This window comes from Leopardus geoffroyi, chromosome A2 (assembly GCF_018350155.1).
Source record: "Leopardus geoffroyi isolate Oge1 chromosome A2, O.geoffroyi_Oge1_pat1.0, whole genome shotgun sequence".
In the NCBI taxonomy this organism is placed as follows: domain Eukaryota; kingdom Metazoa; phylum Chordata; class Mammalia; order Carnivora; family Felidae; genus Leopardus; species Leopardus geoffroyi.
In genome coordinates this window covers 16103406-16117288 of record NC_059331.1, presented here as the reverse complement: position 1 = coordinate 16117288, position 13883 = coordinate 16103406, and the positions used below count along the sequence as shown (strand labels likewise).

At 50.2% G+C, this 13883-nt stretch overlaps 1 protein-coding gene across 1 annotated transcript; it reads right to left on the bottom strand.

The window, feature by feature from the left end:
* Window positions 1-4633: 4633 nt before the first annotated feature.
* RTP3 (receptor transporter protein 3) lies at window positions 4634-11324 on the bottom strand. Its single transcript, XM_045492647.1, has 3 exons — window positions 10973-11324; window positions 8863-9081; window positions 4634-6082 (listed from the first exon to the last, which is right to left on the bottom strand). The coding sequence occupies exons 2-3, from the start codon at window positions 9015-9017 to the stop codon at window positions 5350-5352; spliced, it is 888 nt and encodes a 295-aa protein (XP_045348603.1). The 5' UTR covers window positions 9018-9081; window positions 10973-11324; the 3' UTR covers window positions 4634-5349.
* Window positions 11325-13883: the final 2559 nt, after the last annotated feature.

The window sequence follows — 13883 nt, the reverse complement described above, 5'->3', positions numbered from 1 at the left end:
GAGGGGCAGAGAGAGGAAGAGAGACACAGAATCTGAAGCAGGCTCCAGGCTCTGAGCTGTCAGCACAGAGCCTGACATGGGGCTCGAACACACGGGCCGTGAGATCATCACCTGAGCTGAAGTCAGACGCTTAACCAACTGAGCCACCCAGGCACCCCTATTTTGAAGGAGTTTTATTTTATTTATTTTTTTTTTCAACGTTTATTTATTTTTTGGGACAGAGAGAGACAGAGCATGAACGGGGGAGGGGCAGAGAGAGAGGGAGACACAGAATCGGAAACAGGCTCCAGGCTCCGAGCCATCAGCCCAGAGCCCGACGCGGGGCTCGAACCCACGGACCGCGAGATCGTGACCTGGCTGAAGTCGGACGCTCAACCGACTGCGCCACCCAGGCGCCCCTGAAGGAGTTTTAATGTGTGATTTCTTTTACTGAGGAGAGTTTTCCTTGGGCTTATACAAACTGCTATTTTCATATGTTTCAATGATGTTTTGTAAGTGTAGGGTCTTGGGAGAGACTTTGGGCATAATTTGGGCATTGACTATAGAAAGAAGGGCTGGATTGTCTGCCCGTGCATTGGGCACAGGACATTCAGAGGGTGCACTGGGGGCCCTAGCAGAGTCGGGGCCTGGCTGGTCCTGGGAAGCCTTACGTGGGCTGCATGGATGGTCCCCCTGCCCTGAGTGGGAACCTTGGGGGTCCTGGGACCCACCTTAGACCAGGGAGCAGAGGTAGTACCCTCAGGGACTCCTCCTCCAAGGTGGCTGCACAGGGTAGCAGGGATGGCTAGTCCACACTGGTGAGGAGCCCCTAGCAAGGCTTCCTTGCAGATACCACAGGAGAACTCTGCCCGTGGCCATAATGCTGCGGTCCGCAGGGAGATCATGAGACTGTTTTATGGTGGCAAAGATGGGATTCATTTTAGGGCTTTGGACTCTTACAACACATCGTATGATTTGGAGAAATTGTACAAATATCTATTTTTATACCATTGTCTTGAGCTAAAATCAACAGGATTGTGAGTTGAAGATAAGCTTTAACAAGTAGCTCTTGTGACTAAGAAGGAAAAAGTGCATATTTCACATATTTATATATGAATCAACTCCTACATGGTCTAGTTCAGTGCTGTTAAGTAGAATTTTCTGCAGTGATGGAAATGTTCTATATCTGTGCCGTCCAAATGTAGTGACCCCCAGTTACATGTGCTTTTTGACCACTTGAACAATGACTGGCATAACTGAGGAATTTTTAATTAATTTAGAATTTTTAATTAAATTTAATTTTAGATTGCCACAGGTGGCTACCATATTGAACACGCACGTCTAGCCAGTTGGATTTTGGGGGAAGAAACGAAGGGTGATTTTTATTTTCTCTTATCAGAAGGGCTACTATGACACCCCCCATATTTTGTCTTGGTAGACTGAATCAAAATTCCAAGTATTTTATCCTCAACAGATGCAAAACGGGCAGAGCATTCTAGAATCACATGGTAATACTTCAGTGGAGGATTGCCTCAAGTTAGAAACAAACTCTGAGAAGTAGGTTAAGAGATGAAAAGAGTAGGAAAATGAGAAATCACTTCAAGTGAACAGCAAACAATTATATTTTTCTTTTTAACTCCTTAAAAATGGGACTGAAATTTATTAATTGAACTACTTGAATAAGTTTGAGACTTTGTTTCATGCCAAGGTATATGTTGTAGATAGTCAAATAGAAAATAAATCTTAAAGGGGGGCAAATGGGGCTTTCATGAAAATTGTCCATGACTTATGTAAAATATATTTCAATAAAACCAGTCTTTTGTGCAAAAACCTTGTGTTGGTGTTACATATAAGGGAAAAAGTACTGCACCGATATATAATTATCTCATGTTACGTAATATCCCAAACCAAATATATTGTTTGAATATGATGTTTGTAGGACACCACTTAATCTATTCATATATGTATAAAAATGCAGCCAGATTATAGCGCAGAATATGTATTTTAGTGGAAATACCCTAGAGATTTGAAAATTTGATGTGACGTGTATGAACTGATTCATAATTTGGAAAAGGAATTTCCATTGCGGGGCACAGGTATGAGCACTAAAGCTATATGAATAAAGGAATAAGATGTACTTCTTAGAAGAAAAATGCTCTGGTTCTAAAAGCTTATTAGTATACCCGTTTTCATACATTGGACATTAAAGGGACAAAGACATTTAGGTGAAATCATTCGGTAGTGCATTTTAATTACTAGCAAGGTCCGCATCACATTTCTTGACTGGAGCTTTCTAGAATGACCGGTTGGCGTGCTTGCCAAACTCCAGTTTAGGGTAACTTCGTGATGATGGCAAACAGAAAGGTCCAGAAATCAGTTACTGTCTTTCCGTCTCTGTATCCTTTCCTTCCCACCTCAACGTGTCTCTTGAATCTCTCACTACTTCTGAGCGGGAAGGAAAACGTACTTCGAGGTACTGTTTTGTGGTGGGTGTAGGTTTACTCGATTCTAATTTCCCATGTCCTCAGTCTGCTCCATTCCTGAGGCACAGGGACAGCAAATAGTTTCCCCCACCCTACTTGTCAGTAGCAGTATTTGGTATCAGAGTAACTTTTGATCATGTAACAACACTTCTTAGGATTTTAACATACTTTCCAATTCTTTCTTGAAATGAAAGTTCTTGACTCTAGTCTTCAGTGAGCTTACAAATTGTTCAACATCCGCTTCCCTTAATGTCCCCATTATCTAAGTTTTCTACCGCGCTCTAGTTTGTTTTCCTTATTGACATACACTAAATCATTCCACCCATCCCGCCTATCTTTGGATACAGTAGCGTCTTTCTGGGAGGGATATCGGCACGTGTTTCCCACCTCCCTGTATCTGCCATCTCTTTATTGTGCAAACGTGGACTCACACGCACATGCCCGTTCCAAGCTCTTCTGCAGTCTGGTCACCACCGGGACTCAGGGATCCAGGACTCTCTCAAGAAGTAAAAAGTAAAATAAATCTTTATTTTTTTTAAGTTTTATTTATTTTAGAGAGGGAGAGAGAGAGAGAGAACATGAGCAAGTGGGGGAGGGGCAGCGAGAGGGGGGACAGAGGATCTGAAGCAGGTTCTGTGCTGACAGCGGAGAGCGTGATGCGGGGCTCAAATCCACAAACCGCGAGATCGTGACCTGAGCTGAAGCTGGATGCTTAACTGACTAAGCCACCCAGGTGCCCCGAGAAGATAATTTCTAAGGCTGATTCCATCTTAAACATTTTATGACTTGCCTTCCACTAAAAATTAAAAAAAAAATTTTTTTAAGTTTATTTTGAGACAGTGACAACATGACTGGAGGGGGTGGGGAGAGAGAGAGAGAGAGAGAGAGAGAACCCCAAGCAGGCCTGAGCCGAAACCGAGAGTTGGATGTTTAACCAACTGAGCTACCCAGGTGCCCCAGAACCCCTTTTTGTATTAACGACCCACCATGTCCTTCCTACCTCACTGGTCACTCAGCTGCCAGCTGTTTATGGGCTACTAGATACGCTTGTTCCTTAGACATGTGTTTGTAACTATCTTGTCCACTATCACATTTTAAGTTTCTGGAGTTTGCTGAATAGGTATATAGACTGGGCTCAAATATTTGAAAACAAATAGCAAGCCCCAGAAGAATTTGCCTACACATTTCTTTTGTGTTCCCAATACTTCTGTCTGTGCTGAGATGTACAAATATTATTTCTGATATTGCCTTGAAAGAGTAAGCTTGCTGGGGCACCTGGGTGGCTCAGTCGGTTAAGCGTCCAACTTCGGCTCAGGTCATGATCTCACAGTTTGTGAGTTCGAGCCCCGCGTTGGGCTCTGTGCTGACAGCTCGGAGCCTGGAGCCTGCTTCAGATTCTTTGTCTCCCTCCCTCTCTGCCCTTCCCCTGTTTACACATGCTCTCTCTCTCAAAAATAAAAAATAAACATTAAAAAAAAAACAATAAAAAATTATCTTTCCTTAAAAGAAAACTTCCATGGTAAAAAAAAATTGTATTTTCTAGAAATTTAGCACACCCATTGGTGTAGCTATTATAAAGAAAACAACAACCCAGAAAATAAAGTGTTGGTGAGGATGTGGAGAAGTTGGAACCCTTGTCCCTGTTGGTGAGAGTGTAAAATGGTGGAATCACTAGGGAAAATAGCATGGCAATTCCTCAAAAACTTAAAAATAGAATTACTGTATGTTCTACCATTTCCACTTCTGAGTGTGTATCCAAACGATTGAAAGGAGGGTCTCAAAGAGCTATTGATACCCTTGCATTCTTAGCAGCACTACTTACAAGAGCCGAGAGGTGGGAGCCACCCGGATGTCTAAGATGGATAAACAGAATGCGGTATATATAAACCATGGAATATAATTCAGCCTTAGAAAGGAAGGAAATCCTTCCCATGCTACAACGTGGAGGAAACATGAGGATATTACGCTAAGTGAAATAAACCAGTGACAAGAAGACAAACGCTGTATGAGTCTGCCTATATAAGGTCCTCAGGGAAGTCACATTCACAGAGACAGAAAGAAGAATGGTGGTTAGCAGGGATTAAGGGAGGGAGAAAACGTGAGTTGTCGTCTAATGGGTACAGAGTTCTGAAAACGAAGAAGTCAGTGACAAGCTGGGCACGCGCTCCAAGTGGGTGTATATTTGTTTATTTACACATTGTGTCACAATACCATTCTACTCATACATCAACATACATTATAAGCCACACAACAAGAAATAGTAAAGGAGAAAGAAACAAAAAATGGAGTTTGAAGGTTCTATCCCCAACCTGGGTAGATGGTCCTACCTTGACCACACAGGTGGTGCTACCTTGGTCCCCCCTGAGCTGTGTGGACCCTGCTGTGGAGACCACTGCTTTGAGACCTAGGTTTTCAGCCTAATGAAAACCACAGCAAGTGCCTCCACAGACTGATGTCACAGGGTCTGGGCACGCTTCTCTGGTGAGAGGACCCACGGGTCTCCTGAGATTTCCAGATGGTTCTGTGGGCTATAATGATTTCGGTCTACAGAGAATGAGCAGGATTTCAGTGTCTTTTAAGTAACACTGAATCGAGGTGAAATTAACATGAAATTAACTGTTAAAGCTCACATGAAATCAACCATTTAAAAATGAACAATTCAATGGCGTTTACCGCATTCACAGTGCTGTACAACCACCTCCTCCATCTTGGGCCAAACATTTTCATCACCACTCACCACCTCCCCCCACCCAAAAAAAGCCCCCGTACAGATTAATCCCCTTCCCCACAGCCCCTGGCAGTCACCAATCTGCTCCCTGTCTCTGTATTTACCTATTCTGGAAATTTCCTATCCTTGGGATCATACTACATGACTTTGAACTTGGCATCACGTTGAGATCCACTGAATAGTCTCTACGATAATCACCACCACGATGACTAGGACGAGGCAAAAACAGCAAACATTCCCATACCTGCACCTGGGATTCGGGGCTATGTGGGAACAGAGTCCCTCACTCCAGCGGGTGACCTGAACTCGCCTCTCCACGTGGCGGTAGGTGTTTGCTCTCGGGCTCCAGTGGGTGGGGAGGCTGGCAGCCTGCGTGGGCCCTGCATATGAGGGTCTGGGTAAAGGCTTTCCCTTGTTGGCCTGGGTGTTCACCGCGTCCACTGTGGTGCCACTCCCTGCGGGAGAGGGCATGGGAATGATGGTCCCGAAAGTAGGTGAGCTTATGGAGGCAAGTGCCGGGGACACCGGTGCCTGCACGGCTGGACCCACCCCACTCTGAGCACAAAAGCCCTGTAGACATGCCTCACAGTTGTTACTGTCATGCGGCCCCTCAAGAGAGATTTCCTTGATCATAGGAAGCTCCTCCATCGACTTAAATTCTTCTCTGTAGCATTTCTTCAGAATTCGGAACACCAAGTTATTCAGGATCCTTGAGATGTTCTCTGTGGTGAACTCGGGAACCTCAAATGGAGACTGAAAGCACTTCCGACACCTCTGGGCAAAGACCCTCATCTTCACCTTGCCCTGGGGTTCCCCCTTACTCTTGTGCATGTGGAAAAGGACCTGAACTTGGGAAGAGGCCCAACGACGAGAGCACAGGGAGCACTGGAACCTGCGGAGACAGAAGATGAGACCCTCAGCTTGGCCCAGGAAGGCTGAGTTGGGGGCTGGGCCAGGGGGAAGAAAGGGGACCCAACAACACACAGATGTGGTTTGACCGGGGCTGCGGTGAGTGGGGAAAGAACTCAGCGAGCCCCTCACTCCTGCCTCCATGGTGTTGCCAACATGCCCTGGGACCCACAGGTGTCTGTCATGAAAATAGCTAATCACAAGGTGTCTGCGCTGGAGGGGATTTTCTAAGTCCAACTCGATCACGCTGGAGATGAGGCACGTGTTGGAACTAATCGTGTGCAGAGACTCAGTGGGCGTAAGAAGCAGGACTAGACCTCCAGGCTCCTGGCCCCAAACCAAGGCTTCTTCAAATGTAGGCTGAAGTGGGTCAAAAAGCTACAGGTGCAACAGCAGCCGTTAAATCAGCCCCCAAGAACCCTGAACTAAAATCCACCAATGGTACAAATGGGTGTTGGCTGAGTGTTACCTTCTGAAAGTTTATGCCTCCCCGCAATTCACATGCCAGAATCCTACCCTTCAAAGGTGATGGACGATGTTAGAAGGCCTTTGGGATGTGATTAGGTCATAGGGGGGAGCCCATGCGAATGGGATTAGTGCTCTTATCAAAGAGATCCCATAGAGCTCCCCAGCTCCTCCCACCACGTGAGGATACAACAGAAGTCTGCAACCCAGAAGAGGGCTCTCACCTGACCAGCTAGCACCCTGACCTTGGACTTCCGGCCCCTAGAACCATGAGCAATCATGTCTGTTGCATATAAGTTGCCCAGTCTGTTTTTTCTTTTTTTTAATTTTTTTAATGTTTATTTATTTTTGAGAGACAGAGAGAGGCAGAGCGTGAGCAGGGGAGGGGCAGAGAGAGAGGGAGACACAGGATCTGAAGCAGGCTCCAGGCTCTGACCTGTCAGCACAGAGACTGACATGGGGCTCGAGCCCATGAACCACGAGATCATGACCTGAGCCGAAGCCAGATGCTCAACTGACTGAGCCACCCAGGTGCCTCTGTTTTGCTCTGTTCTGTTTTTTTTGTTTTTCTTTGTTTTTTTTTATAGCTGCCCAAACAGACTAAGGCAATAAGTCATAGCCCCACAGATCAGGGAGGGTCTAGTGTCCTAAGAAAAACATTGCTCTGCCCTGTTGCCCAGGGTCCCTGATCTGCCAGTATTACAGGGAGATCAAAGTGTCCAGCTGTCTCTCCTTTTACACCCCTCCAACCCAGTTGGGCTCTGTGTGTGCCTGGTCTCAGGGTACAAGAGAATGACACCTCGTCTCCACAGGGAAGAGGGCGATTTCCTGAGCTCATATATTTGGACACACACGGCAGGAGAGATGGAGAGGGGGAAGGAGGCAGGGAAGCACATGGCTGCCCCCACGATGGGAATCATGGGAGACACAGAAGCTGCAGGGTGGCAGGGCCGTCTCATGCTGATCAGCTTGCCTGTGTGCTCTCTCCTGCTTCGCAGCCCAGTTAGGTTGGGCAATGTGACCGGTTGCCCAATGGGAGGTGGGCAGTGACATGGGCTACTTCCAAATCTAGTGCAGAAGCTCTTGGAAAATGCTTCACTCTTCTTCCTCCGCCTCGGTGACCCTGGGACCATGTGTTAGGTCAAATCACCGACAGTTCGTGGTTCGGGGGGTGGGGGTGGGCGCTGGGCTCTGCTCTTCTGGCTGCTGTCCCTTGTCCCTCCCTCTGGGTCATGCTGCTCTGCTCATGTGCCAGCTCAGAGTTCAAGGAAAGAAAGGAAAGAAAGGAAAGAAGGAAGGAAGGAAGGAGGGAAGGAAGGAAGGAAGGAAAGGAAGGAAGGAAGGAAGGAAGGAAGGAAGGAAGGAAAGGAAGGAAGAAGAAATGAGCTGAGATTTTGCTTGGGTGCTCCTGGCTTGGGAAGCCGTGGGCCACCAGGAGAGGAGAGCTCTGTTTCCTCTGCCCAGACCCTGCCCCAGAGAGGAGGGCAGTGGGCAGGGACCGAGCCCCTGCCCCAGTCCTAGGAGACAGTCCCAGGCTCCCACCCTCTGGCAGGTGGGCAACCCCACCCACATGACCCTTGGAGCTCTGCTTTCCCACCCGGATAAAAGGGTGGGGCTTTGGATGGACTCCTGAGGGTCTTAGTTTAAAAGGATCCATCAGCCTGGAGCAGAGGGGACAAGATGCATATTCCTCAGCTACCCCTATCCTCTGTCCTCTCCCAGAGGCTCTCCCTCCTAGGCTCTGTCGTGAGCCCCAGGTCCCCTGAGGCAGGGAGCGTATGCAGGGAACGTAGCTCTCTCAGTTTTCCTCACTGCTATCCCCTCCCCCGATTTCTCTGCATCAAGGCATCTGCCTACACCAGTGCCCAGTCCTGCTACGGTGTGAGGTTCACTGTAGTAAGGAAAAAGCCTTCACCGAAGCTAAAGCTTCTTGGGTGATGGGCATCTTCCTGTAGCACTCAATTTGCAAGCACAGAATGGAATAAGAAAAGTAGCAAGTGGGGGCACCGGGGTGGCTCAGTGGGTTAAGCGTCTGACTTCAGCTCAGGTCGTGATCTAACGGGTCGTGGGTTCGAGCCCCGCATCGGGCTCTGTGCTGACAGCTCAGAGCCTGGAGCCTGCTTTGGATTCTGTGTCTCCCTCTCTCTCTGCCCCTCCCCTGTGCATGCTCTGTCTCTGACTCTCTCTCAAAAATAAATAAACATTAAAAAAAATAAATAAGAAAGAAAGTAGCAAGTATACACAGCAACGAATAAACAAGAATGTTCTGGAATACGTCCCCTCCCGTTCCCCACTCACCTGGCGAAGGCCCACTGCTGGTACTGTGACCACCCTGGCTGCAGGGTGTTGGGAAGAAGGTCTTTGTCTGGTGTCAAGGTCCATTTGTGCCATGGTTTCAGCTCCTGAATTAATTCCTGGAACACCTGCTTCCATACCTCCCCGTCCTCACCCATCGTCGCTGCTGTGGAGAGCCGGGTGCGTCAAGATCTCCTGGACTCTGACTGGACTCTCCTGGATCTGGAAGCAGGACATGAGGTTTCCAGCTTTACAGAGCAAGGGCTGGGGCCCGCTCTCCCTTTGTGGACCTGAACTGGGCCCGTGGACCAGCTCTTTGCCTCAAGGTCAAAGGTCAGTCGAGTCTGGCTCCCAGTTCCGAGAACAGTGCTAGCCTCCACAGGGAATTTCGAAAGACACGGCGTGCATGGTTTCGGCCAACAAAATATTACCAAAGGCAAGGTCGGGACCCTGGGTTGGGAGAAGTGGGCTCACTCTGGCTCTGAGCACCTGCCCCTTCATCTGGAATGGATAGAGGCTTCCCCGGGCTCTTTCTGGTTCTGGCACGTGAAAGTCCTTATCCGTTGGGCTGCTGTGCTCCCGACTGGGGAGGAGAGCCGCAAAGAAGAGGGCCGTGGCCATCGTGTCCCTCCCCGGCTCCCTGCATCCCTGCTCTGTGCTCTTTGCTTCCCGTTCATAGGACCAGATTTCACAGCCCCCAAGCTGTCCAAGGAGACTCCTGAGGCTCGTCTTCCTCCCCATTAGAAAACAAAGCTGACGCAAACAAAGCTGTGTGTCCAGATGAGGCTGCAAGGTCCCCAAGGGGGTGAGAGGCCAGTGGCCACACCCGACCCCACTTCCTGGAGGAGAGGCTTGGAAAGGAAGGACAGAGGATCAGGGGGCAGGCAACGGCCCAGGGAGGGTGGGTGAGATTCTGGGGACGACCCCCTCCCCGGCCAGCCTGGTGTTGACCTGCGTCACTTTCTCCTTTCCAAAAGAAAAGCCCCGCCTTTGGCCATCCTCCAGCGTGGCCTCGGCCTCAGCCTGTCGCGGCACAAGAGCCTCTGTCCTGGTGTCCCCCCCAGGTGCCTCTGTGTAGCTCCAGCCACTCTCCGCATTGCAGCTGGGGGAGGAGTGGAAGGCCCCACGCGCACAGCGCACTTCAGCGTGGCCTCTGAAGCCCTCACAGGCCACCCTTGGCCCTGCCCAGCCCATCCTCTCCCAAGCGCATATCCACCCCTACACCCTAAGCCACAGCCCCTCACTCCGTGCCACCCAGCCCCGCGTCCTGTGCTCACGCTCGCCCCACGCAGAGCACCTGCCTTCGCTGACGCGGCTCCTGCCCCGGGTCCAGTTCCAGGGCCCAATAGCGCATGCTCCGTGTTCCACGCCCCTTCCCTCGCCCCCCCCCCCCCCCCCCCCCCCCCCCGCCCCGGGTCCCGCACCAGCGTCCTAGCTGCACTCGAGAAAGAACTCTCACCCATGGATAGTTGTATAAATGCAGATGCTTTTCTGCATCACAGAGGTGATTCAGAGGGAGGTGGAGACCAGAGGGTATTGAGACAATGGCCTGTCTTAACTTTTGGGTCTGGTATGAGGTCTTGTGTGAAAATGTCATAGGTGGTTCCGTGTTGTTAAAACTACCCTTGAAAGCCAGTGTGCAAGGAGACCTTGAAGATCCTCAGATGGCTCGGTGTTTCTATGTCCTGTGAAGATTACCTTTGGCGTCTTGCTCTACTAAGAATATTCTATTTATGTATTTATTTTATTTTATTTAAAAATTTTTTTTTAAATGTTCTTTTTACTTATCCTGTTAGAGAGAGCGCAAGCAGGGGAAGGGCAGAGAGAGAGGAAGAGAGAGAACCCCAAGCAGGCTCCTCACTGTCAGCGCAGAGCCCGATGCAGGGCTCGTACTCCTGAATTGTGAGATCATGACCTGAACCGAAGTCAGATGCTTAACCCACTGAGCTACCCAGCGCCCCATCAATAAGAACATTCTAACTGGACGATTCTGAATTCTTAAATGATATAAGTATGTGAACACAGACATTTAATGATGTGAGAAAGTTTGTCACATTTACGTTAACATAGGCTAAATGTCTTCCCTCTAACTATCGTGAGTAACGTCATTTACCTGATCTTCCAGAGAATTCTGGGTGTCTGGGACAGGAGCGGGGTGTCAAGGCCTAGGAAGAGGCACATAAACTGAGCAGGCCTGAAGACAGCCAGAGATTCACATTCCTCGGACCAGCCCCGAAGTTCTCATTGAACTGGTCTGGGCCTCAGATTTCTAAAAACTCCTCAAGCGATTCCAAGGCCTGGTTATGGTGGAGACAGGGAGGCTGAAGGGAAAGACAACGCGGGCAGGTCCTGGCCAGCAATCGCAGACTCAGAGGCAGAGATTTTCCCCATCCCTGCGCCCCCGCCCAGTGCTGTGCCTGAATCAGCCAGGCCTAAGACTGCCTAAAACTGTCCTAAGACCGCCTGGTTGCCAGACTGTCAGACGCTGGCAGTCTGAGCTGTGGGGAGGAGGCAGGGGTGGGGTGGGAGAGAGGAAGGGGAGGGAAGGAGGAAAAGGAAAGGTATGAGGGGCGAGGCAGGAGGGGTTTGCTGAAGCCACTTTGGCAACCTCTTTCCTGGCCTCACTGCAGCTGGAGAGAAGATTTATAAAGCAGGTGAGGGGACAGGGGACAGAATCGCGCTGGTGGTCAGGTCTTTGGTCTGGGGCTCCGACAGGCTGTGTGACGGTGGACAAGTCACTCTGGGCTTTTATGAGGAAGGATACTAGGCATGCCTGGTGCAGAGAAGGGCCCAGAAGGCAGCCACCGCTGGTCCCTGAAGCTTTACAAAAACAATTCCCAGGACTTCGCTTGGGCTGGTGACTCTCATGGAAACCTCTCCACTCTGGAAACGGGGGTTTAAGTGTATAAACGAGCTCATCTCACTGCCTCTGCCTGGCAAGGGTTCTGTCCCTCCCTTCCTCGTGGGCAATGGCTGGGGCGCATCCCTCCCACACCCAGCTTCTAACCCCGAGGCCGTTCTCCTCCCAAGGTCCCAAAGGTCAGGGACCTTTGCTGTCACTCTTTCTGACCATCGGCTGGGCCCTGGCTCTGCTGCTGGGACGCGGCCTCCATGTCGGAAAGCTTGGGATGTGCCCCGCTGACCTTGAACAAGACGACACTCTGCCTTCTTGCACCAGCTCTCGCGCTGAACACAGATGTCCTTTTCGTGGTCTCCTTGTGCCATGTTTTCCAGAGTTTTGTGGTTTGGGGTTGGTGGTTTCGTGGTTTGAAGTGGCCACGAAGCGTAGTGCCCAAGCTCTGTCTGGTGCCCCTAAGTTCAAGTGCACTAAGCGTGAGCAGGCTGGGATGCGCCTCACCGACAGAACGTGCGTGTTAGATAAGCTCCATTCGGGCACGCGTTCTCGTGCCGACGGCCGCGAGTTCAGTGTCAATAAATTAACAATATTTGCTAACTAAGGTGTCTTTAGACAGAAGCAACATAAGGTTCTGTATTGAGTAGTTGAACACAACGGTACTAGACGCTGGCAGGAACCTAAGTCTGTATTTCCCCTGGGAGCGATGGTTCAACATTTGCTATTCCAGTGTTTTGGGCACCTTTACGGACTATGGCCGCAGCAAATCGCGAGAAGGGCTGCATTTTCTTTGTCCACCCCGTGGTTTGTCTTCCCTCCCACCCTTCTACCGGGGGAGCTGGTTTGGGGAAACGAAATCACTTCCGAGCCTTGCCCTCCCCTGGTACCCAGCTTTTGTCCAGAAAGTTGCTGACGACGCGTGCAGTTAGCTCTAGTATTAGCCCCTGCCGGATCTCCAGGCCCTCTGCTGGCTCCTGTCCTGAGTCTGAGGCCCAGAGACCCAAGCGCCACTCTTTTACCAGCCAGGCTTCTGAACCCGTGGTTAACCGAAGGTGCACCCCTCGCTTTGGCTATAAGTGATCGAATGCACCGGGAACTCTGAATCTAGCCGTTTCAGACTGCAATTTCTTTTTCCTCCAGTGTACCAAATAGCCTGGAATCTGGGGGGTGGTGGGGGTTAGTGGTGGTTTATATATTCCAGGAAAGCAAGTCCTCTCCATCCTCAGCTTAGGGCTTTCCAAGCCCTGTGCCAAAGGCCGTCCGGCCACTTCTGGCAGTTTCTTGTATCATCATTTCCCCTGCGGCGCTCTCTGCTCTCTCCCCAAACAGCAGAGCGTTCTGTAACCTCTGCTCAACCCCCCAAGAAATCATCTATGTGGGGCGCCTGGGTGGCTCAGTCGGTGAAGCGTCCGACTTCGGCTCAGGTCGTGATCTCACAGTCCGTGAGTTCGAGCCCCACGTCGGGCTCTGTGCTGACAGCTCAGGGCCTGGCGCCTGCTTCGGATTCTGTGTCTCCCTCTCTCTCTGCCCCTCCCCTGCTTGCACTCTGCCTCTCTCTGTCTCTCATAAATAAACATTAAAAAAAAAAAAAAAAAGAAAGAAATCCTCTGTGTGATGTCACAAGGTGCCGACAGACACCCTAGGAGCCTCCCTCATTTGTTCACTATGTGGTAGGTGAAAAGACACCAACAGACGTCATTAGAGTGTTCCTCCGTTGTTCCAAAAATATTAGTGTCAGTTTCTGTGTTCTAGACCCCGCGGGTACAGTGGCAAAGAAAACAAAGACTGCCATCGCAGAGACAGACAGTGGGCCAAATGTGCAAGGTCGTGTCAGGCAGCCGTGAGTGCTATGGAGGAAAACAGCAGGGTGAGGGGCTAGAAAGAGGAAGAGCGTGGACTGGGTGGCAGGACGGATGGCTGCTCAAAGGGGGCAGTGCTAGAAGGCTGCCATGGGAGATGACATTTGAACCGAGACCTGTCGGAAGTGAAGGACTGGGCCAAGCATATATGTGGGGGAGGCACATTCAGATCAGAGGGGATAGCCAGTGTCAAGGCCCTGAGGTAGAAGTGAGCCTGGTGTGTCTGTGCAGGAGCAGGAAGACGAGCGTGGGCAGAATCAAGCGAGCAGACAAGGCGCACATGAGTTTGGAGACACAGCTGAGGGCAGCAG